Raw genomic sequence first — 24,850 nt, 5'->3', positions numbered from 1 at the left:
TGTGATGTTCCCATTTAATGGCGAAATCATATCAACTGGGAATGTATCAATGAGGTTCTACTTACCTAGTTTTCTCTAATGGTCCAAGTGAGTAATGTAAAAATGACTCATGACTTCACTTCAGATTCCAACAGTTATGGATGGGAAACAATAAGGAAATGATAATAAACAGGCCAATACTTGTATCAACACAAGTACGAAGCATTCACAAGTTGGCTTAAGTTTGCAAGCTATAATTTATTAATGTCATCCATTCAACAAGAGCCAATGACACTGAAGGACTGATCAGACGACATTAAAGGTGCTGAATTTGAACACAATATTGCAGACGTCCATGCAGGAGAAAAGCCAGAGGGGGCTTGGCCAAAAACAGCAGACAAGTACAAGTAGCTACGCAACTATAGGTTCTTGACTAACGGTGACAGATCTGACATCAGAATCGTTCACTTCTGGTCGTGTGCTTAGTCCTCCGTGCCGGATGTTTCCAGTATGGTGTCAAATGAAAACGGCACAAACATGTGCCCTTCTCCCCTGTAGAACTTGCTCTGGAACTCCACCCTGCGTGCAAGACAACAGCCTTGGTAAACAGAGAATCTGCACAGCTTCTACAGAAGCACATAGTCCAGCATGGACTTGGGTTGCCACCAATAAGCAGATTGCACTATGTGTCCAAGAAAGCTACATAAAGAGGTCAAGGAACAAGTAAGCAGATATTTGTATGTAGACAGTCTTCCAGCCTGACAAGAGCAATGGCAAACTGCGCGGTGGCTTTGAAACTGATATTGTCACAAGGCCAAGGTGTGGCAGCAGTTATTTCTGTTATACTGAATATAGTGCGAAAGCATGGGAAAGTGCAGTTCAGCTGTATATGTACATGTGGTGCCATCTGGGAGCCTATGTGCCAAATGGCGGATGTTTAACTGTGGCCTTTGCCAGCTCTGGTGGAACAGCGAGCTTGATCTTGGAGGCCATGACTTCAACCCAACTTGTGGTGCCATCTGGGAGGTCGTGCCATCAAATGGTGGGTCCTTAAACCTTGTTATAACGAGCGAGAACTCATACTGTGGTGGCTAAAAGGTTAAAACACTGAACAATCATATGAACCTTTATAGGTCGGCCCCGCCGGGGTGGCGCAGTGGTTAGGGCGCTCGACTACTGTTCCCAAAGACGCGGGATCGAATCCCGGCCTCGGCAGCCGCTTTTCGATGGAGGCGAAAAGCCAGGCGCCCGTGTGCTGTGCGATGTCAGTGCACGTTAAAGAACCCCAGGTGGTCGAAATTTCCAGAGTCCTCCACTACGGCGTCTCTCATAGCCTGAGTCGCTTTGGGACGTTAAACCCCACAAACCAAACCAACCAAACCTCTATAGGTCGAGTGACAATACAGGCAGACCCTTCTTACCTTGAAGTGAAAGAAAAAAAAAAAGTGGAGAAGCGCATATATTTACGATAACGGCTGTGTCCCTGCATCACTGAAGCTACGGTCTCACTCCAAACTTTCAGCACCATTGTCAAAAGATGACACTTTGCCGCTCGCCACATGCCACAGTGCATCCGCTAGCTCCATCAAGTGTCTTGCTTAGGCAGCATTTTATGAAAGGTTGCACACAAACAGCTGATCTTGCCCTTGCCACTATACACTCATTGCTGAAATGCCAAACTGTCACAGAGCGAGTGGCCATGTTGCAGTTTGCTTCGGTGAACACCAACTTTTTAAAGCACAGTTCTTTGGCACCCGTTCCTGGGTTTCGCATTGGCGTCAACCTCGTAACCAGCTCCGCCCGCCTTTCAGCCTCCCAGCTCGCCCCCCTCTTCCTGCGTGCTATCCGAATGCTGCGTGTGCTCCCCCCTCTTCCTGCGTGGCGGTGAGGGTGCTCTCCGGTTACCGAAACGCCGGCTCGCTATTGGCGGATCACGGTGCGTGCATCCCAAGCCGAAACGCAGGGTCACATTCTCTTCACTCGCTAGCGGCATCATCGGCATCAGTCGGTCGCTGCTATCTGTTCGTCGTGCAATGTTCCTATGCGCTGCCTCCCGCAACCTCACGATAACTTAATTGCTCTCTTCATTTCTGCGACCACAAAGCTTCTTTCATGACAGTCAAGAACTGTGAGTGGAGTGTTTCTTGAAAGAATATGTGTGAAAAATTAAAAACAGTTGTTTGTAATTGTACATTCCTCGAAATCTTTGCCTCAATCTATCGAAAAGGTGAAACAGCTGATGAGCTGCGCTCAAATTTTGCATAAGAAAGTAACATAATCGTCGGCAATTTTTCTGGAAAGCCATTGTAAGCTGCTCCTCCATATGCCACTATTCATTGCTAACGAGGCATTCTATATTATTATAGAATAAAAGAAGCAGCGCATACGAAGACTTATATGCCAGGCACTGAGTAAAAAAAAAAAAAAAAAAAAAAAAAATGCCACCAACTTCGAGATGTCGATATGGTTTTGGCTGTCATCACGAGAAGGCACGCATCATGTTGCTAGACAGTGCCTCAAATTCTGCTAAAGAACGTTATATAAGACGAGGGGCAACTTCAGCTCGCTTCTTCAAGAAGAAATCTTGACCTATTATATTCCGGTTTATATGGTACTGAACAGAGTATGGATGCGATGCGAGAGTTGGACTGTGAAAAAGGCTGACCGCCGAAGAATTGACGCGTTTGAATTGTGGTGCTGGCGAAGACTCTTGAGAGTTCCTTGGACTGCCAGAAGATCAAATCAGTCGATATTGTCGACCATAAACCCTGACTGCTCATTGGAGGGTCAAATTCTAAAGTTAAAGCTCAGCTACTTTGGTCATCTGATGAGAAGAGAGGAGTCGCTGGAGAAAGATTTGATGTTGGGAAAGGTTGAGGGTCGCCGGAGAAGGGGTAGGCAGCGAACGTGATGGTTAGATGGCATTCTCGAGGCATTGCAGATGAAGCTATGTGATGTTAAGAAGATAGTGAGAGACCGGAAAGCGTGGCGTGACATGGTCCATAGGGTCACGAAGAGTCGGACACGACTGAACGCCTGAACTGAACTGAACTGAACTGAACAGAGTACCCGGGTTCGATCCCGATCAGTTGCACCCTGCTTCTAAGGTACTTTTTTTAGTGTGAGAACACCACAGGAGGTCATGGTCGGTCAATGTATGGTCATATTCTCCATGCTATCTGCACTAGCTTCCAGACCATTTAAGGCCTGTTTACACTAGGCCGAGCTACGTCGGCCGACCATCGCCAGACGTGTTTTTTGCGTGGTCGTCGTGCTTGTCACATGGCGCCGACGCTGACAGCGCGCCGATGGCCGACCGACGAGGATGTTGGTCGGCCGATTTCAGAGTTAACACTACAGCGACGCGATGCCTCACTGCCCGCGCCGACCAATAGCAGTCGCTGCCTTCACCTCGCCCCGCCCACAGCCGCGTCTCTCGTCTGCTGCAGACCCCGGGGCTACCGATTTCGATACCTGCTTCTGGCTTTTTACCACTTGTTCACCACATAGCGCATGCACGCATTCGCTAAATGAATACTTAATGATAATAGTAAACGCTTTGCCATTTCCCGTGTGAGCGAGAAATTTTATCGGGAATGCGCCGATGACGACGGGTGCATGCCATCGCTGCTGCAGTTTACATCTGTGTGCATACATGCGCGCTGCTCGTTTTCATGGCAATACAGTCGAACCCGGATATATCGAACTCGAAGGGGATCGCGAAATAGTTTGATATATCGATCATTTGATATACAAAAATCGGCTTGCGACGGCACTTACGATGCGAAAAAACGATACCATATTTGTCGCTAAATCAACCCAGTCGCATAATGAACCCACCCTCCACTTTTGCACCCGAGAATTTGAAAAATAAAAAAATGCGTTAAGACCAGCTCACTCACATGCAAGCGATTGAGCGATCTCAGCGACGAGCGGCAGCGACAGAGCGAAAAATTTCAAACTTGTTGGAACTGCGTCCCTCTTGCCGCTCGAGCCACCGCGACAGCTCAATACAAGGTTTCTGTGTCGCTGCGGCAGAAATCGCGAGCGTTTTCGCTTGCATGTCGATGGCGCGCATCACTCCGTTTCGGTCATCGCATCCACAGCTCATTTCTTGGCAGCGTGCCAAGATGCTGCGCAGCGATAACATCAAGGCGCGTTCATCTTTTTATAGCTCCTCCGGTGATGGCTTGATTGCACAAGCCTGGTTCGATTTATCACGCCGCGCTTGGGGAGGGCGTCATGATCGCAGCAGCAGACTGCGTGCTTCCGTTGATTCATACATGCAAAGATAAACGGCTCCCGCAAAAAAAAAAAAAAAAAAAAAAAAAAAAAAAAAAAAAAAAAAAAAAGAAGAAGAAGAAGAAGAAGAAGAAGAAGGGCCTGTTGCTTTTTAACGTCTGCAGCCGCCATATCTTACGCTACGTCGAGCGTACAGCACAACGGTAAGAAAGAATGACTCGAAAAAAAAGAAAAACAGAGAGCTGCCGCTTCTTTACGTCCGCAGGCGCCATAGCCACGTCAGCCGCTGCCGTGTGCAGAGGGTTCGCAACACACGCTGGAGAAAGTGCCGGACGTCTGTCTTAAAACGGGCTGAGCTGGCTTGGTGCATGCGTAGCGCGTGCTGAAGGAGAGAGATAGCTCGGCAAAAGAATGGGCACACCCACGCATAAGGAAATACAAAACTGCGCAAAAAAGACTGGACAAGAAGAACAGAGAGGCACACACGCACATGGCTTGCAAACGTCATGTGTTGGCGCGCGGGAAACGATAACTGCAGATGCGCGCGCCTTTGGGGAATGGGCGCGGCGCTGTCCAGAACTGTCCCCTCTCATTCCTTCCGCGCGTGGCTTGAAAACGTCACGCGGCAAACGGCCAAGGGTGATGTGATCGTCTTTGGGGAAGGCACACTTTCCAGTGCGTGGTGCGGGGTTCGATATATCGAACGACCGGTGAAATTGAGTTCGATATATGACGCGGCTTTCCTATACTTTTACATGGGATTTTCAAGGGGACATTCCGTGAGTTCGATATAACCAAAATTCGATATATCCGGGTTCGACTGTACAACAGCATGCCGGGCTCTACTTTACTCGGTTATTTTCTCGTCCCGCGCTATGGCTGCACATTACGCATTTACGCAATGCGATAACTCCGCAAGAACCGCCGATGAGGCGATATACCGAATGAGAAATGTTTGAGATTTGGTTGTTGACATCGCACGAGAGCGGCGCTTCCTGCTAATTGTATTTGCTTTCTTCGATGCCATCAGTGCTCGATTCTGATTCCTTTTAACCGGAAGTATGTTCGGCAATCATTTACATGAATTAAAACGATGTTATTTGTGTCCCACGAGTGCCGCCGGCTACTACTAGCCGCCCTCAACATTGCTCGGCAGACCGGGTTACGCCGGCGCTTACCGCTTTCTGTACCGGCGTCCCGTGATAAAAGCAAACGTCGGTCTTAAGGGGGGACACGGGTCTTGCGGACCAAAAAATCGCGAAAAAATCACTTTTTAGAAAATGTAATTTACGAAATCAGTAGCTCTTTATCTACCTATCTGCTAAGTTTTTCATCTCTAGGGTCGGTATTTTAGTCACAATGCCAATTTATATAATCGATGTCGCCCAAATTTGGGCCGAAAACGACCCCCGAAACAACCATTTTCCGCGAGGCGTAGCTCCCATTTTGTGCGCGGCACCGTAGCCATCTTGGTCTCATTCGAAAGAGCCGCCTTTCGTCTTCAAATTGCCGCCTCTGCTGTTTACATTCGCCCATTGGTCGCATAAAAAATAGCAAAAAAGAAAACGTGGAATTTGCAATCCCATTGGCTTTCGAGGTGCACGTGACGATAAGGCGTCTCCCCATTGGTGGAGCTGGCTGACGGCGTCTGCTCGGCGCGCCCGAGCCGCGGGGAGACGGCGGAGACGTGACGCCGGCCGCGCTTGGTTCCGAACCGCGAGGTGCGTTCATGGCAAGAATTTGTGAAAAAAGTGAAAAAAAATAGTTGAATAATCATCTCAAGTGATGCCCTGCCCCGGCTGTGCGCGCTCAGGCCGACGGAAATCGTGCGCCGAACGATCGTGTGTACGAGCCTGAAGTAGGCCTAGCGTGTTCCCTAGCACGGAGGACTGCTACTGCCAGCGGTCGCACCCGCCGCGACAGTGATAACGCAGGCCGCAGATGAGCAGAAAGATAAGCTCAAAACAGGAAAAGCTTGAACTCGCGCCAACTCCAGCAACGAAGCGGTAGACGGATTGTGTTCGTAACGATGACGGCAGCGCGGCGGACAGTCCGCTTGGCGATGCGGAGTTCACGATCGTCAGATCTAAACAGTTTGCCGAGATTGGCGAAGCGTAAAACATACGGCGGCGATATTGGCATTTAAAAAAGTGAACGGGGATAAGGAATCGCCGTCAAACTTATTCTCCAATGCGTAAACTGCGGGACACGTCGTCTTCGTAGAGCTCGCTGCGCGTTTGCGCCGATCGGACCTCGTTCATAGTCCTTAGGGAATTCACTTGCTTCCAGTGCAATGCAGAGCACTGGGAAGCAGCAAACAGCTCCAAATTACATTCCTTTTCCGCAATAAACGTTCCTCACCGCGGTCTTGATACGAGGACGTAGTAAAACGACGTACGTAAAAAAAAAAAAAAAGAAGAAAAAAAAGAAAAAAAAGTGACAACTGAATGTGCTGCAACTGCAAATCAAAATAAAAGAGGCGACACTTGGACGTTGGAAAGCAAAGAGACTACATTCCTGGAGGTTTATAGCCATTTTAAATTGTAAACGTGTGCATTGCACCAGTGAATGTCTGAGAGCAGAGAGGAAGCGTGCTTCCTCTGCAGCTTTTCAGACTGCAGCAAAACGAAAGCAGAAGGGCAAACCCAATGCAGATTACTGTCCAGGAGCCTTCTAGGCCACAGTGGCCTGCATTTCTACAGTTTTTGTTTGATTAAATTAGTGTTTGACATTGTAATTCGTTTTTTCCATTTTTCTCAAAATGAAAATTTTGCCTACCCTTCTATTTTGTGGGTGGCATTGTGGCTCTCCTACTCGTTAGATTGTAATGATTTTTCCTTTTACTGGCTCGTGAGTGTTAAAGGAACACAATAAAGCTATTATACAAGGTTTCAACTGCATGAAAAATTTTTAAACATAAGAAGATGTAGAAAGGGGGTGGTTGCACTTGTGAAGCTGAAACTTAAAACTTCCATAACTTTGGCTTGTAGTAAGGCAGGAGCACAAAACTTGTTTTATTGTGTTCCTTAGACATTCAGGAACAGATCCATGTGCATTTTAGCAATTTCCCTTCAGTAGATATTTTTACAAGCTTCCCGCAAGTCTGGAACAGCAAAGTTGCTGTAACTACTCAGCAAATTTATGTAGAAGAAAACTAACAACATATTTGAAACCAGCACAAGAATTTACATAAACCCTGCAAATTTCATACTGACAGGTCAAATATTAAGAAAATTTTGCTCAAGACCCATGTCCCCCCTTAAGTCACTATAACCAAACCGACCCTCGATGACCGTTTGCACTCGTTAAAACATGATAATTTGCTCCCCACGATCGTCAAAGTCACACACGATTCTTGCGGGCTCGCTAGGCCTACTCGCCTTCGACGGGGCCAGCGTCGACTCATGTTACAAGTATTATGTTACAATATGCTGCTTACTGATCTTTAAGACCTGGGTCCATATTTTGAGTCAGAGTCATTTTCAGAAGCAGTGTGATAATATGAACCGCCATCCTTCCTTGCCTATATTTTAGAACGTATAGGACACAGGGAAGCGCAGCCATGCACAGGACGTCGTTCGTCGGCCTTTCGTTTTCGCTCGCTCGACTACCTGCTGAGGACTGATCAGGCGACCGTCGGCCGATGCTTTTCGTCGGCGTCGCTGGTCTGGGAACTTGTCACACTACGACGACAGGCTGTCGTCGGTCGTGCTGGCATCGTTGTTGGCCAACGACATGATCGGCCGACCGATCCGCTGACCACCGACGTCGGCGTCGCATCGGCATCGGCGTCGCGTCGGCCTAGTGTAAACGGGCTTTTAGTGTTACATGCGACTCCTGCTGCTCGTCGAAATGTTTCGGCACACCTTCACTAGGTGGCTGCTATTTGCATCAAACCTGCCACACGCAGCTACAACAATGTTGCAGATGCCACAATCAGTACAGCGTCTTCGCCACAGTCTTTGGGATGCAACGCTTGTGCCAAGCGTACTTAACAAAGTGCTCGTTAAACTACACCTCCAGCCATGCATTTCAACTAACAACCCAAGCGCCATTCAATGCCAAAATGCGAGCTAACCAAAGCAGCAGGTAGGCAAAAAATTGGCACCCTGTTTTGCATTGCGAGGTTTCGAATGTCAGAGCTGAGATGTCACAATGCCATCATACCAGTGCAGACGCAGGGCGTGCAGGAAGGCGGACAGCCCCTCCATGACGAGCAGCACAGCCACAGTGAGAAAAGCCCAGGCAGCAAACGTCATGTACATCAGAAAGCCGCCAACCACGCTGATGGGCATCAGACCGTTCTTCAGCACCATGGTCCACAACACCTCCGAGAGTTCTGTACATTGCATGCACCAAAATAAGCCACAGTGAGTCAGCTGCAGCTCATAACTTGTTAGTCTGTTAAGATAAAATGTTAGCACTTGACAGCCAATGGTCACTGGGAGTTACAACACTGGAAAGACATCCGATAGTGAATGGCTGCATCATGTACTTTTCCTTCTTTGGGAAAACTTGTTTCCCTTCTATTTTTCTTCCCCTAAATGTGCTCATGTATTCTATCCATGCTGTTGCAGGTTCGCGTAGAAATCTGTAATTGAAACGAGAAAGAAGAAGAGGTTTTTCGACTGGGAGAGCACACGGTAGAGGTTGAGCATCATGTTGGCATATTGACGGCCGTGGGAACAGCTGAGGATAAAGATAGTCGGAGGCGGCTAGCTGTCCACCCTTCTATACATGCGTCAGTTCGAAATATTCATTTTGTTGTGTACTATTATTATATCACCTGCATGTGCATCGGCGTTTTTACCCACTCTGCTCGACCCTAGGGCTGCACTATTTCTAAAGAAAAAAACAAAACAGGCCCTCTTGTTAGGTCAGTGGTCAGTCCCGGAATTTGTAGAGGCAAGAGGTAAGGGGAAAAAGACTAACGTGTTCTAGAGAGAGGCTTCAGCAGTCAGTACATCGCAAACATTCATTTACTGCAGCCATGTAAGCAACATGACCACAGCACAAGCACTAACTAATCACCTTAGGATCAATTGCCTGGTAAAACCACTGGACACCTTAACACTGAAAAAACCATCAGTGCATGCCATTTTATAAAAACAAAATTAGGCACCTTCATATCTGCGTTAGCACGGGTCTTAAGAAAGAGTGTGACCAACTAAAAAGGTGGAGCACTGCTGAAACTGCTGTCGCCAAATGTCAATTCATTTTGTTTCTGAAGAGAAACAAAGCAACAGACACTCCCACATACCCGCGAGAAATGTAGTAACTGACATGTTGAGATTCTTGAGATAAAGTATTATGTTACAATATGCTGCTTACTGATCTTTGAGACTTGGGTCCATATTTTGAGTCTGAGTCATTTTCAGAAGCGGCGTTATCCCCCTGACATCAAGTCATCTGACTAGTGGAAACGGCAGAAGGGGACATGGTAGTGACATCCAGTTCCAGTGTTTCCACTAATCCGGCGACTCTGAGGTCAACAAGATAACGCTACTTTTGAAAACGACGCAAACTCGAAGTATGCACCCTGACGGTACTCAAAAGGTCCAGATAACAAAAAGCTGAAAAATCTGAATTTAAGGGCCCATGAAGCAATCTTGAAAGTGGCAATAAAATGCGTACATTACATACAGTAAATGCCAACTAGCATACACATCACATACAACTTCTCGAAAGCAAGCCAACAGTTTACAAGCTGAAATAAAAAAAAAAAGAATTCCCGATTTACCTAGCCGAGCTAAATGAAACTTGGGCACGCTAGCATATTTTGTCCTTGTTTAGCTTCACTCATTTTGGTTTAGTTTTGTTCACCTTGGTTTCGCTTTTGTTCAAGCCATTTAACTTGTGTATTATTTTTCACGTTGCCATTCAGCTTGCCAAGCATGACAAACCAGTCCCTTAATCTGTCCCCCTATTCTCCCACACAACACTGTTTCTGCAACTACAGAGACAAGATTCTCTCCTTGTACATGCTTCAGAGAACTATTCCCTGCGCATCTGATGGGTCCAGTTACAAGGTGACAGATTAGCATACAGTGATTGGCTATCATATATTGGGAAAAAACCTGCCCAACATAAATACAAAGCCCTGCTCTAGCCAAGCCGTACAAATGTGCCTGCATGGCTGAGAGGTAACGCATTCGACTCGAGATTCAATGCTCCTTCCAGTAATTCCCAGCCACCTATAACCTGCCAGAGAATTCATCCAGACATACCGTATTTACTCGAATCTAACGCGCACCTTTTTTCCGATATATCGTGTCCAAAAATTGGGTGCGCGTTAGAATCGAGTACGACCCTAAATCTCCGACATCATATCGCCATCGGCATTTCAAAATGGTCGCCTGGTATGCACTTCGAGCCTACTAGCTGGTCTAGCTGTCTATGCCTAGCTGCAGTAGCGTCCTTCGTGTGCTTTGGTACATGTGCTTTGGTTAGCCTACCCGTTTTCTGCGATTGACCGACCAGTATGGACGTGCCGAAGATTCGTCGAGTTCATCATGATGCCGCATTTAAAAGGAAAGTCATCGTGTGTGCAGAGACGGACGGAAATCGGGCCGCATCACGCGCATTCGGAGTTCCGGAGACATGCGTGCGGGACTGGCGCAAGCAGAAGGAAAAGATTTTCGGCAGCAAGGCTACACGAAAAGGTTTCAGTGGACCGAAGCAGGGCCGGTTCACCGAAATAGAAGAGCGGCTCGCAGAATATGTTCTAGAGCAGCGAGCGGCGCAGCGGCCAGTGACGATGGACCTGCTCAAAGTCCGGGCGATGCAGCTAGCCCTACAAACAGGGCTAACGCGGAGCGACTTTAAAGCGAGCAGGTGCTGGCTGTCTAATTTTATGAAGAGAAAAGGCTTTTCTCTTCGAAGGCGGACAGGGATATGCCAGAAGTTACCTGAAGAGTACGAAGAAAAGCTGCACAGTTTTCAGCGGTTCGTTCTAAGTTTGCGCCGCAAGTACGGCTACCACCTCGGCCAGATTGGAAATGCCGATCAGACACCGCTGTACTTTGACATGCCTGCCACCACAACCGTTGAAAAGAAGGGGGCGAAGCAAGTGCGCGTGTTGTCTTCCGGCCACGAAAAAACACGCGTCACCGCAATGCTTTGTTGCACCGCGGATGGACACAAGCTGCCCCCGTATCTCATATTCAGGCGCAAGACGCTCCCGAAAGGAATCGTGTTTCCGAGTGGCGTGATTGTGCGCGCCAATGAAAAAGGTTGGATGACAACGGACTTGGTCGCCGACTGGATCGATAACATCTGGCGCAAGAGACCCGGCGGCAGTTTGGGCCTGCGTGCGATGCTTGTGCTCGATGCTTTCAAGTGCCATCTCGACCAACGCATCAAGGACAAGCTCGCTGCGTGCAACACCGACCTTGTCGTGATACCAGGTGGCATGACATCGCAGCTCCACCCGCTCGATGTTTGCTTGAACAAGCCAGTGAAAGATAGGATTCGGGCGCTCTACACCGAATGGCTTGTGAGTGGCTGCCATGAATTCACTCCCAGCAACAGAATGAAGCGTGCCTCGCTGCAAGAGTTCACTGGATGGGCGAAAGATGCGTGGTGCACGATACCGTCTGCCATGGTCATCAAGGCCTTTAAAAAATGTGGCATATCGAATGCCATGGACGGCACCGAGGATGAGATGCTTTGGTTCGTCAGCAGTGACAAGGAGTTGTCTGACAGCGACGACGAGTGAACCTTGTGTCAGCATAGTGACAATCTTGGCAAGATAAGCCGTTTCCTTTTGTGTGTGTGTTTTTTAGTGCACCGAGATTAAATCTTTGCTTTTCCAAACGAGACGAAGTTGTATTGCTGTATGAAAGTGTTAGGTGCGCGGTACTCTTTTTCGCAGAGAACGGGTGCGCGTTACAATCTGAGCTTCTTTTTTTTTCGGGGGTGGGGGTCACGAAAAACGGGTGCGCGTTACAATCGAGGGCGCGTTAGATTCGAGTAAATACGGTAGCTGCCTTGCCACAAGCAGCACATTTAGTGCTAGCAGATTACAAATTCCCATTCCTGTCCTACATAGTGATATCTGGTGCCAGTCTCCTTTGTGTATCCTGTAAGTCAATTACATTCAGCCTATATACGTGACACTGCTCGTGGGGAGCCATCACTGACTTGCCAAACTTTAAGGATGTTTGCTGACAAAGAACGCAAGGGTCAAACGCCTATAACACCGGCTGAAGATAGCGGCACATTAAATCCTTAGCAGTTTCCTCTCTACTGAGCCATGGTGGGCGAGCGAGCGGCCAAAAAGACAAAAAACTATGGAGTGAAGAGCGTGGAGCATAGTCCCAGCCTTAGGTTCCATTCATCGAAAATCCGGCATCATCGGCCATCCGCCAGTGTTGGCGTTGAGTGAAAAATCATGAGGATGGCGCTGGCAAGTGACAGCTGACATGGCCCACTGACTGCACACAGGATTGCCTGGCATTACGTTTGGCAGGAGCTGCCAATTCAGGCCTCTCCTTTTATATATGCGAGGTGATATCGGAATCAGCCTGCCAGGACCCTTGCATTCACACTGCCCCCAGGCGATGCAGCCACGTTCATACGGCTTGGTTAAAGCGAGGCTCTATGTGTAGGCTGGCAGCCTTAAAGGCAGAGCTTAGTATCCCTCATAATTTTTTTTTTTTTTTTGTGGTTCCCTTTAGTACCTGAACTGAGAGAGAAAGGGGAAGGGGGCACATAACTGTTGATATCCCTGGTGCCACATAAGCTAGCTCAAAAGTTTATGCTTGAGGATGATGGGCAATTCATTGCGAGTGTTTTATGTTTCCTACGCTTGGTGTGCAAAATGCTTCTAAGGCACTCTAGGAGAAATTTCTTTGCTGAGAAAGAACATCTTGCAAAATCACTAATTTTGTCAGTGCCCGAGTTTTGCTTTCAAGCACTAATATTAGCTTGTATTTGAGTTAAATCATGACAGCACTGCACTTGTACATACCTCATATCGTTGGTAAGAAAATGTGTCATGCTACAAACCCTGCTACAATATCCCAAACTAGCACACCTCAATGCGTTTCCACTGCTGGCCAATCCATAATGCAAGAAACAAAAAACAAGTCCATTTTCCCAGGCAGTGACAGATTTGAAGACAAGGAGAAATTTTATCTCACGAGAATTTACGTCCGTCTCCAAAAGAAGCCTCCAAAGCCCCTTCAGAAAGCTTAGAGCAGCATAAGGTAGTTACGTATAAAGCAGTTAATAAAAACACCTTAAGTTTAAAAAGACAAAAAGAAAGGAGCTCATACACCAGAAAATCTGCTCCTCCCAATTTTGAGTACTGCTTTTCATGTCTGCTTCTTCCATTGAGTAATTATGTCTGCATCTAGACTTGGTTTGTTCCAAATGCCCATTATGTACTCAAACAGGGCCCGCACAGTGAAGCATAAGTAGGAGGTCACGCAACACTCACGTGCGTGTGCCAGGCTGAGCGCCCAGAGTCGGAGGTAGGAGGCTGTGTGGGACACGGAGCCGAGGCAATACTCGATGGTGTGGATGGTCTGGTTGATGAAGGTGTCGCCAAAGTTGAACTCGCCAGAATCATCCCCATGACCATGGCCTCCACCGCCCACACTAGCAGCCCTGGGTGCGTCTCCAACTGCATTGGCCGCTGTGCCGTCTTCACCTTCCTTCAGAGCAGTATGGTCAGGCCGTCCTGTACCGGTGGCAGCGCCCTGCACGCAGATTGATGGAGGCTCTATGAACTGGCTTGATCCTGGCTTTGGTGTTTACTTTTCGAAGGAGACTAAAAGCAAGGCACTCATACCCTGTGCAATTTAAGTACAAGTAAAAAAACCATGGATGGTCGAAATTTTTAGAGCCCTCTACTACAACATCCCCCACAGCCTCAGTTGGGATGCTAAACCCTACAAAACCAAATCGAACGAAAGAACTGGTCTTCGCTGAACAATGTCCACAGACATAACAATGCAGCAGTGGATCACAGAGGAAAGAAAGGACAATCCAAGCATTTCCAAATCAGCAGAATAAGCAACACTGAGAAGAGGAATTATACAAACATTTGGCGCCGCACCCAATCCAGGTCAGTTCTATCCACCTTGAAGTTTGCACTGTTTTAAGCATGGCCGGCGTACCTGCGCATTAGAGTGGCCAATTGCTGCAATCCTGGATGCTAGCTGGTGTTTGCGGCGCAGATACAAGGGCTTGGCAAGCAGGATCCACGGAATGCAGATCACGGCCAAGATGACAAGGAAGCTCTGCAGCCCCCTCTGCACAGAAAAGAGCAGGCACAGTGTGAGCTTTGCAGTGCATTGTTAGAAGCACTCCCAGTGAAAGCTCAGTCCCCATAGTGCATCAAAAGTGGTAAAAAAGGAACACCTCAGTGACACATGAACATCACACTCAGTTCTGTCAGTAAACATCTCTCCCGAGCTCCACCACATTACAGTTCTCTTAGTTCTAACACAAAAAAAGCTAACAGGTCTTAACAGAGAACAAAAAGATTAAACACCAGGTGTAGCTCTTACAAAAGAGCACATCGATACAATATGTCACCAATCATTTCTCTGGAATGCTAAATACCATAGCTAGTTTGGGCCTGTGAAAACCACGATGCAGTGTTCAGCCGCTACGCTCGCTACAGAGAGGAAGAGGATGGTAGCGGCATTCCAGCAGATGTGCACGCTGGTGCAGAGAGGAGAAGGGTAATTTCCACATTAGGCATGAAAGTGGATTTTGCCTAGAATGCCGGTAAACTTTGACGTGTTCACCGGATTGAATGGTTGTGTTCGATGCAACGTTCAGTCGCCCGCAGCCAAAAATTTTTTTCATAACGCAGTATACAATTACAGTGAAACCTCAATTATACGACTTTCAGGGGACCATGCGATATCGTCGTATAACCTGGGTGTAGTATAATCGAAAATCAGAGAACGTCGGCAGTGGCAGGCGACCTTGCGCCTAATGAGCATCTTGAAAGCCTGCCAACACTAATAAAATTAAAGAAAACACCAGGCATTTGTTTTGAACTGGTCTGAAAAAAAAAAAAAAAAAAAAAACTTACCGTCTAAAAATATTGGTAATTTTCTTCTGCGCCGTTGTCCAGCTCAGACGCATTAGTTTTCTTTCAAGCGCTGCGACGTACACCAGCAGATCGCCATTGTCGACATTGTCACGCCCGCAAGCAAAGTGCCGTCAACAGGAATCCCCAAGCTGCGCACCTGTCGCAGCCATTCCACGGAGTCGCCTACATGACTGCAAACTTTCCCACCTTCGCGGCTTTCCTTTTGATGCCAAATTTACTTGTATTTAGTAATTGTTTTCCTTTTGGGCCAGGATAGTTTTCAGCAGCGACTCTGGAATGTTGAGGGGGTGAACAATGCTGGCCTTTGTCGCACCGTTCTCTTTTCGGCTTCTTCGACAATTCGGAGCTTATCTCTGAGGGGGGTTAGCTGTTTTCGACTTTGCAATATGGTGAACTGCGCCGGTCTATCTCAGCAAAAAATTTCCTAACTATTTTGCTTCGGATGACTCAGATTATGTTATCGGCACGTGTGGATTATCAGCAGCGCTAAGCAGAATGATCCAGGATGATTGAGCGGTGACAGTTTCGTATCTCAAAAATAAACTTTAGGCCGGCCTAAATTTACTTCCCACTTGCCTCTTAATAAATGTTGCATTATGCTAATTATAAGGTCTCTCGAAGTGTCCTTTATTTTCAACGTCCGAACTTGATTTTTTTTTGTACTAACATGAACGCAGCACATTTTCGCCGCTAGAGGGCTGATTGCTGATTTCCAACAACAAACAAACAAAATAACATGGCCACTGAGGCTGCGGTTGCCGTTCAAAGCAGTTCAGGCGTGTATTTTGATAGGTGGAGTGATAACGTGCCGTGTTATGAACTGGCTGCAGTGCACCAGAATGCCAGCCTGCATTTGTGGAAGATTTTTTTTTTTTTGACTGATAGTACCAGCCAGCTGTTGTACAAAGCAGGGTCAGTCTAAATTTACGTCATATAATCGAGGTTTTTGATATATTATCTCTATGGTGATTTTGCTGGGGCTGCGCAAATTCGTCGTAAAATGCGGGTCGTCGCATGACCGGGGAATGTATAATCGAGGTTCCACTGTATAACAAAAAAATATGAAAACGTGACCTTGACCTGATTAGGTGTATTTGTCTACCATTACGTGTTGCCTACCAAAAAGTATAAGGCGCCTTTCTTTCCCCAAATGCTAACTTAAAGAAAAATTATGAAAAAGAAAACATGGATTGAAAAGGTGTTACTGAGGTTATCATTGCAACAGTCAGATTTTGCTCTATCACTAGGTTCAAGCCATGCTTAATTTTTCCCTACCTGCCCACTGTAGAACTCTGCTTGGTAGCAGGGCTCAGATGGATAGGAGAAGAGGAACATGTTGATAAGTGTGATGAGCAGACTGGGGGCGCAGTAGGTGTCCTTGCCAAAGTTGATGGTCCACTTGGCAAAAATGATGATCACCAGGTAGCCAAAGATGGAACACAGGAACAGCAGTTGGGGCACGAATTCACACCACACGCTGGCCATGTTGTTGAAGAACCTGGTCAAGAGGAGAAGAGCCCCACTGGCATCTGTTCTTGCAACTGAAGAAGCATTAACGAGAATGCTTGCTAATTAACAGAGCAGGACAAAATAAATGAATCTACATCTCAAGACACATTACATAATAGTTTTGAAGACTAGCAGAACTACAAAGGACAGCACAAGGACAGAGACAAGCAGACACCACAAACTGACTACCAACTCAGTTTATTGCTTGAAAATATGCGGCACAAATACTGTAGAACCTTGATATGTTTCTGACTCGTATGATTTCCCATTTCATATGCTCAAAATTGTGGTAAAAATTTCCCATAGAGTTCCACTATTTTTCTCTGTTAACGATCTCTGATAACACGATTCCCTGTTTACTACGCTCAAACTTTTGACAAACTGTCGTTGTATAATACGTTTGGACATGTGCTAACATTAACATGCGAAGGGGCTGAACATGCGGACTCTCGAAAAAGTGAACACCCACTATGGTTGCTTTTCTGGTGTACTTCGTTGCAAAAGGGTGAATCATCAAAGAACACCAACAAGGCAGTATACGAGGCATCCATTCCCCGCGGAAACAACTTCATGAGGAGAAATACGGTGAATTCTTTGCTTAGTTTTATGGGCATAGGGGTGAACCATTTGATAACTAAAATTGCACACTTACATACGAGCGGACTGAGCCTCGGGAACGCAGCGTAAGCAAGAACGCGGAGACTAAGCTATCAGATGGCTTCTCCACGTCACTAGTGTAAGGGGGCAAAGCATCAAGAAGCACCCAAGGAAACAATACCAGCCGTTGCTGCCGTCTACGAATCGGACTTGTTATTAAATCTGCTCTGAGTTTAGGATTACGCAAATACGGACTGAATTCTGCAAGCGAGAACTAAAGTAGGAGCTGTTCATACTTGATGCCAAGAAATGCTAATCGGCACTTTTACGCAGAGAAAATGTCACTTCTAAATGACTTTGTACTCATTCTACGGTTAAATTTTTAAAAATCAGGCAGTTCTGGTCACAAGTTTTCCCGGATATTACATTTCTTCCCCGTATTAAAAAAAGATAGTGTAGATGAGGTTTTACTGTGAACAAACAGCAAATGCACACTAAAAAAATACCACTGTATCATATGGGGAACCAAAATGAGCCCTCCATTATCTGGCAACAGGGGGCCACAAACAAAAGTTCATTTCATGATGACAATGAATGGCATACTAACATACTGCTCTTTTTGGCACAATGAAGATTTTCTGCGTTAGCTTGCTCGTAGCCTTGACTGTCACTTTGCAGTGGTCAAAATGAGACCAGTACCCCACAATCTTTGCAACAGATTCCCATGCAGAAGAGCATGTACTAGCTTTTCCTTCTATGTCTGCTTTTTTGTACTGTTCTTTGTAGTGACGCCAGACTAAGAAGCCCACCACTCTTCACTGATAAAGTGATGGGATGAGGCCTAAAGAACATCTTGTGTAAATAAGAAGTTGTGTCACTTGCCTGTGGTTCCAGAGGCTGAGAAAAACTCCAAACAGCATCTGAGAGACGCCCAGTACAACCGAAGTTTTCATCTTGTAAGAATTCGTGAAGGGAATCTTGTTGGTAGCCAGCTGCCACACCTGCAGCAAGATGCCCCACATTTTAAAAATGCATGAATCAAAGAGCAATGCAAGCAAAATGTAACAAAACTTACCGGATCCACACCAAATGGATACGGCGTTCCCATGTAGTTGTCCACCGGATCCAGCTGTTCGTGCTCTTGGTAGGTTGCCCTAAAAAGATTGCATGCAACCAACAATAACGCCAGCCTTCAAAAGACCTGTCACCAGTCATGGTAATGTTCATATTGTCAAAAGCTCAAATTTGTTAGAGCTCCAATAGAAAAGCATATTCATTTCTAATAAAGTTCATAAAGCCGAGAAGCTGTGCAATATGTTAGTTATATGAGGTTTTATGGTGCCTAAGCCCCTATGGCTATCATGCATGAAACAGAGTTAGATGTCCATACATGTATAGTTGACATAAAAATTAGCTTTTTTGAGAAATTTTACAACATGCGAAGAATGCACGAGTGCATGCTCTTCTAAAAGCAGTGCAGGATGAAGTGGAATGCGTTGACCATAAAATAAAGTTCTCTCGGTGTGCTCGCTACCACTGCTCCAGGAAATAAACTCTTTGCCTTGCGTCGGCAGTGCTCTTAGTCATCCCCACTCAGTATGTTCAAACGCTATCTACAGCGAAATCTTGTGAGTCAACGCAGAGTGGCGATGGGCATGCACAGTTTGCCCAGTGTATTTTTTTTCTATGTCATTATTTCTTGCTACTTTTGAGCATGAACTACCACATGGTGCAATTTTCAAAAGGTAAAAGCAGCAGAGACTGCCTCATTTTCCATGCAGATGTGCTGATGGCACTGGAGCACCGTGTGTTGTATCACTTAGTGACGGAAATTATTCCCAAAAAGAAGCACAAGGAAAAGAGTGTCTTTCTCGTAAACCTCTATAGCCCGCCTCGCCAGCGGGACGCGAATTTTCATAAACTCTTTCTAGGGGCCAGCAAACTTGCTAAAAGCAACACGCTGCTAATTGTAGGTGACTTTAACGCTCGCGGACAGCAGTGGGGATACCCCACAAATAATCAGAAAGGTATAGAGGTCGAGGATGCGGCGGAAGCGATCCAATGTACCCTCTTAACGGACGAAACTCAACCCACGCGCCTTGGCAATTCTGTCTGCCAGGATACGTGTCCGGACTTAACTTTTGCCAGGGGGGCGAAACATGCAACGTGGGAGAATCTGCTGGAGAATCTAGGCAGTGACCATCATATCTTGAAGATCACAATAACAGCCACCAACATCAAGCGCAAGCTCGGCACGGCCAAGATCACCAACTGGCCGGCCTTCCGCAAGACATGCGCGGACCTGGAAGGGAGGATTACTTCCATAGATGATTGGTGTCAACAACTCAAAAACATCCAGAAGCAGTACACTCAAGAAGTGGATCGCACCGAGCAAACACCAGAGGTGGACCCTCGGCTCCTCAGGCTATGGGAGGCACGCCGAGGGCTCACCAAGCGCTGGAAGAAGCAGCGCTTTAACAGGAAACTCAAGCTGAAGATTGCAGAAGTCACCAAGATAGCGGAGGAGTACGCAGCTCAACTGGCCAGGCAGAGCTGGCAGCAGTTCAGTAGCTCGCTGGACGGCACCCTCAGCACGGCCAAAACGTGGCGTATACTCAAGACCCTTCTCGACCCTATCCAAACCAGGGCCGAAAGCGGGAAAGCTATCCGCAGACTCATCCACACCTTCGAGGGTACGGAGAAGGAACTGTTAGATAAAGTAAAAGAGAAATGCTACGGCACGACCTTGCCTGCAGCATACCCGAAACCATACTTGGGAAGACCGAACACCCACCTGGACAGACCGATCACCAGGGAAGAAGTGTTCGCTGCCATAAAGGTATGCACGCGCAACACGGTGGCGGGTGCAGACAAGATCCATAATGCACTCATACGCAACCTCAGCGACGGGGCAGTCGACCAATTGACAACCTTCCTCAACGGGCACTGGGCCGCAGGAACGGTTCCTGAAGAGTGGAAGCATGCAGAGGTCGTAATGATCCCAAAACCGGGTAAGAAACTCCAGATCGAAAACCTCCGACCTATCTCACTCACCTCCTGCCTAGGCAAGCTCTACGAGCGTGTCGTTACTCGGAGGCTCCAAAATTACATGGAGGATGAAGACCTGTACCCCCACAGCATGTTCGGCTTCCGAGCTCACCTCTCCACGCAGGACGTCCTCATACAACTCAAAGAGGAAGTCCTCACCAATGTCCCCAGCGCTGGCGAGAACGCGGTCATGGCCCTTGATATTAAAGGGGCCTTTGACAACGTTAGCCATGCGGCTGTAATGGAAGGACTCGACAACCTCCACTGTGGCGAGAAGATTCACAGCTACGTGAAGGCCTTTCTTTCCAACCGAACTGCAACGGTTGGGCTCGGAGACCTTCGCAGCGATAAATTCTCGACCCCCAACAAAGGCACACCTTAAGGGTCCGTCATCTCGCCACTACTTTTTAATGTGGCTATGATCGGACTCGCTAGACAACTTAAGAAGATCGAAGGCATACAGCACGCCATGTACGCTGACGACTTCACGGTTTGGGTTACCTCCGGATCGCTCGGCCAGAAAGAAGAACGGCTGCAAGCAGCGGCTACCTGCGTAGAAGAATATGTCCATGCACGAGGTCTCGCCTGCTCCACAGAAAAATCCGAACTCTTGCGAGTTCACAAAGGGAAACACAAAGAAGGGACCCTCAATGTCTCCCTCGAAGGAAAGCTACTTCCCGAACGAGACAAGATACGAGTCTTAGGAATGTGGCTTCAGAACAATCAGCGATGCAGCCATACGCTCGGCCTTCTCAAGCAATCGACCACTCAGGTCGCCAGGATGATCACGCGTGTGTCGCAGAAGCGGAGCGGTATGCGAGAGGGGGATACCCTGCGCCTGGTTCAGAGCCTGGTACTCAGTCGCGTAGGCTACGCCCTCCCGTATTTCAACCTCAACAAAGGAGAAGTGGAAAGTGCAGATATCATCATCCGCAAAGCTTACAAGACAGCCCTGCACCTACCAATGAACACCTCTAACGCAAAACTGCTAGCTCTTGGCGTTCACAACACCTTCGAAGAGATCAAAGAAGCCCAACTGGTCACGCAGATAGCCAGGCTCCAGCAGACTCCTACGGGGCGCTCGCTTCTTAGGCGACTGGGGCTAGGTGCAACTGCGGAAATCGAGAACCATACTGCGAGCATACCGGACGCAATTCGCCAGACGCTAAATGTTAGCTCCCTTCCCCGGAACATGGACCCCAACTTGCATTTGGCCCGTAGAGCAGCCCGGGCGAAGTATGTACAACTAAATTTAGCTACAAGATCCACCACGGTATACACGGACGCGGCTTCGTATACAGGAAGCTCACATAATAGCGCCGTGGCGGTAGCTATTGATTCCAACCTAAAGGAACTATCTAGCGCCTCAGTCAGGGAATGCACGGTAACCGAAGGGGAGGAGCTGGCCGTTGCTCTTGCGGTGGTAGCCGGGTACCGATGCAACACGTCCCTTACCATTCTTACAGATTCTAGAGAAGCGTGCCGTAACTACATGAACGGCCGCATAGGTCGCGCCGCCCTCAGGCTCCTCCATAGCACGACCCCATCAAAAGTCAAGCACAACATCTACTGGGTGCCAGGACACACCGGCATAGCGGGGAACGAACGCGCCGATCAGGTAGCTCGAGGGTACACGAGCCGAGCTTCCTCCCAATCGGACGATCTACCCGAGCGAGTCGGCCCTACGTACTCCGACATTCTTAACTACTATAAGGGGGTACGGATCCGCTATCCGCCGCCTCATCGGGATCTAAAACAACAAGAGGCCGTGTACTGGCGAAGACTGCAGACAGGAACATTCCCTAACCTGCATACCCTGAGCAAAATTTACCCGTCACAATATCGAGACACCTGCCCATGGTGTGGTAGCAAACCTTCGCTATACCACATCACGTGGCAATGTAAAAATAACGACAGCTTTCGTAAAGACCCGAGTGCGGAACAGTGGGAGAGTCGGCTCTCCAGCGGCGATTTGGATTGCCAACTAGGTTTAATCCAGCACGCCCAGCGAGCAGCGAAGCTCAGCGGAGCCCTGGAATAGGGGCACCGACCCTGTGAGAAGACGGAAGATGGAACTCTTCCGCTACTAGCACAAGACCCTCGTAGAGAAACTAACGTATTTTCTATCCTGTGGTGGTCCCTTGTCAAATCGTACACATTCACATGCCAGTTCATGTCTTGTGAAACTTTTGTGCGATTCTACCAAATTTTCAGCAACTCGACATTAGCAACATTAGCAAACCGATCACCAGCAAAGCAAGTCCTTTATACTAAAGTAAACCGCTGCAAACACCTTCATACATGGAGTTCTCAAACTTACTTCAATGGGAAAGGTATTGGGGAATTAAACTTTGTAATACTAAGGAATTCAAAGGAATTCATTACATGAAGGTTCATTACACCCAGGATTAACCATATATTGTTGTTTCGTCCAAATCTACTTCACTGAATTTAAAATAAAGATCGGACAGTATAAAATCTAAGGTGCCAACTAATTTAAGAACAGCAAAATTCAAGAAGCCAAATCTCGCCTCAAAAACATCTAGTTAGCCTTACAGGATTTAAGTCCCAAAGTAATGCAGGCTACAAAGAACACAATATTGAAAGTCATAGAAAAATCTCGCCTTAAGGTCCTTTAAGCTGTACAGACATGGCATAGTATGCAGGCATCCTGGGATAGAACCCTCGTCACTCATATCAGCTGTCAAGAGCTCTAACCATTACACCAACATGAGAAATAAGTGGGTCAGAACACCACTTCCCATAAGAAAAGTCATGCTGCTGAGGTGCTCTCATCCCAATCATACATAAAGGCATCACCTAAATAAGGAAACAAAATTTGAAGTAATGAAAGAGCAAAAATGCCAGAATGCCTTGCCGCGAATTTCTAACCGCCACCACCAAAGGAATAGTACAGACAATGCCCTTTGCATACAGGCATGTCCAGCAACCATGCAAGCATTAGTTACTACAAATGAAAACAAAAGGGACCTACTTTTTGATGACAAACCAGGACGAGCCAAAGATGTTGAAGGACTTCGAGAAGGTGTCGTTGTAAATGAGGCCCGTGTACATGCTGAAGATTCCCATGAGAAGGATGATGTAGCGGCCACCAAAGAAAGTGTTCCATATCTGTCCAAAGAGCATTGGAATGCATTGTGAAGGAAACCAAACCATCCTGTTCAGTCAAACAATTCGAGAGTCTCGCACAGCAAATAAAATTTCACTGGCAAAATTTGGTACTGGTGTCTCAATCAAATCTGCCGATAAGTTATGTGACACTTTTGCCGGATAAAAGCACATTTAATTGCACCAAATCCACATGAACCATTAAAGTACAGAACTGCATCACTGGACGTAATAGATGTCTTCCCAGCCCATGCAGGTTACTCTCAGCTCTGTACTCCAAGAGCAAAACCCTGCATGCCCACCTCATTGTCAGACTTCTCAGCCAGCAGAGCCTTCTCCTTGAGCACCATCCACAAGGCAAAGAGGAACATGAGAGTGCCATGGCCAGCATCCCCAAACATCACCGCAAACAGGAACGGAAAGGTGATGATGGTGAACGGAGCTGCACCAAACACACATGAAGAGAGGCAGAGAGTCATATGTCCGCTTACAGTGCATTGGAAGCAGTGTTGTACCTTCGAGGCCAATAAAACCGTTACTACTCCTCAGTACGAGAACTTTGTTATTCATATCATTTAAGAACTTCGAAGTTTTGCCACAATCATTATGAGAAGTAGCCTGCGCAAACACAATCAACCTTTCATATCAGAACAGGTAAAACAATCTAAACTGGTTCGATACAGCTGAAATTTGTAACACATTATGTCAAAAACACAGCATGCATTTGCAGCACATTTTAATTGTTTCCTTATTTCTGCTGATAATCCTGGGGTCCGAACTAGAGCACTCCTCTACACAGCATGCCAGCACTCTGTGACAGCAACGATAAAAGACAGCAAGGGCTGCTTATATAGCGAATAGCGTCACGCCTGCAGGAGATTGGCGTCAGCATCTTGTCCTGCTTTAAAAGTCGGTGCTGTGAAATGCGACAACAATGGCACAAAATAGACTGGGATGTGCAACAAAACAAAAGTAAATCCTTAAAGACACAAGCGAGGGGGTGGGAACACTATGAGTGGGTATGTTGCGAAACAAATAAGATATCTATGGAGGATGCCAGAAGAGTTACCATTACAGCAGCGACTATCGCTTTGCGCTAGGACTTTTTGGCTGCCTCTTTTAAATGAAATTCAAAACCATACAAGTTTTCCATACATTTTTGCAATCTCGCAATTTAAACCCATGTGAATATATGACCGTAAAAGCCAGAAGAAAATGTATAACTCCAATAATGCGTTGCAGAGAACGAAAAATGCAGCTTTGCCACAAAAA

The 24,850-nt window shown here is 47.1% G+C and overlaps 1 protein-coding gene across 3 annotated transcripts in view; it reads right to left on the bottom strand.

Moving 5' to 3' along the window:
• Positions 1 to 217: 217 nt before the first annotated feature.
• The window catches only part of LOC146186813 (V-type proton ATPase 116 kDa subunit a 1-like), a 63,537-nt gene continuing 38,904 nt past the window's right edge, over positions 218 to 24,850 (bottom strand). For all 3 annotated transcript variants that reach the window (XM_084607442.1, XM_084607444.1, XM_084607443.1), the window contains exons 11-19: positions 23,881 to 24,020; positions 23,445 to 23,581; positions 18,477 to 18,555; positions 18,284 to 18,402; positions 16,571 to 16,793; positions 14,346 to 14,480; positions 13,664 to 13,925; positions 8,389 to 8,560; positions 218 to 558 (exon numbers count right to left, since the gene is read on the bottom strand). In XM_084607442.1, the coding sequence (XP_084463568.1) occupies positions 462 to 558; positions 8,389 to 8,560; positions 13,664 to 13,925; positions 14,346 to 14,480; positions 16,571 to 16,793; positions 18,284 to 18,402; positions 18,477 to 18,555; positions 23,445 to 23,581; positions 23,881 to 24,020 (1,364 nt within the window). In that variant the 3' untranslated portion in view covers positions 218 to 461. The remainder of the gene's footprint in view (positions 559 to 8,388; positions 8,561 to 13,663; positions 13,926 to 14,345; positions 14,481 to 16,570; positions 16,794 to 18,283; positions 18,403 to 18,476; positions 18,556 to 23,444; positions 23,582 to 23,880; positions 24,021 to 24,850) is intronic.

The sequence above is a fragment of the Amblyomma maculatum genome, chromosome 6 (genome assembly GCF_055883805.1).
Source record: "Amblyomma maculatum isolate TAMU_Amacu chromosome 6, ASM5588380v1, whole genome shotgun sequence".
NCBI lineage: Eukaryota > Metazoa > Arthropoda > Arachnida > Ixodida > Ixodidae > Amblyomma > Amblyomma maculatum.
This window is presented reverse-complemented; position numbering and strand designations above follow the sequence as displayed.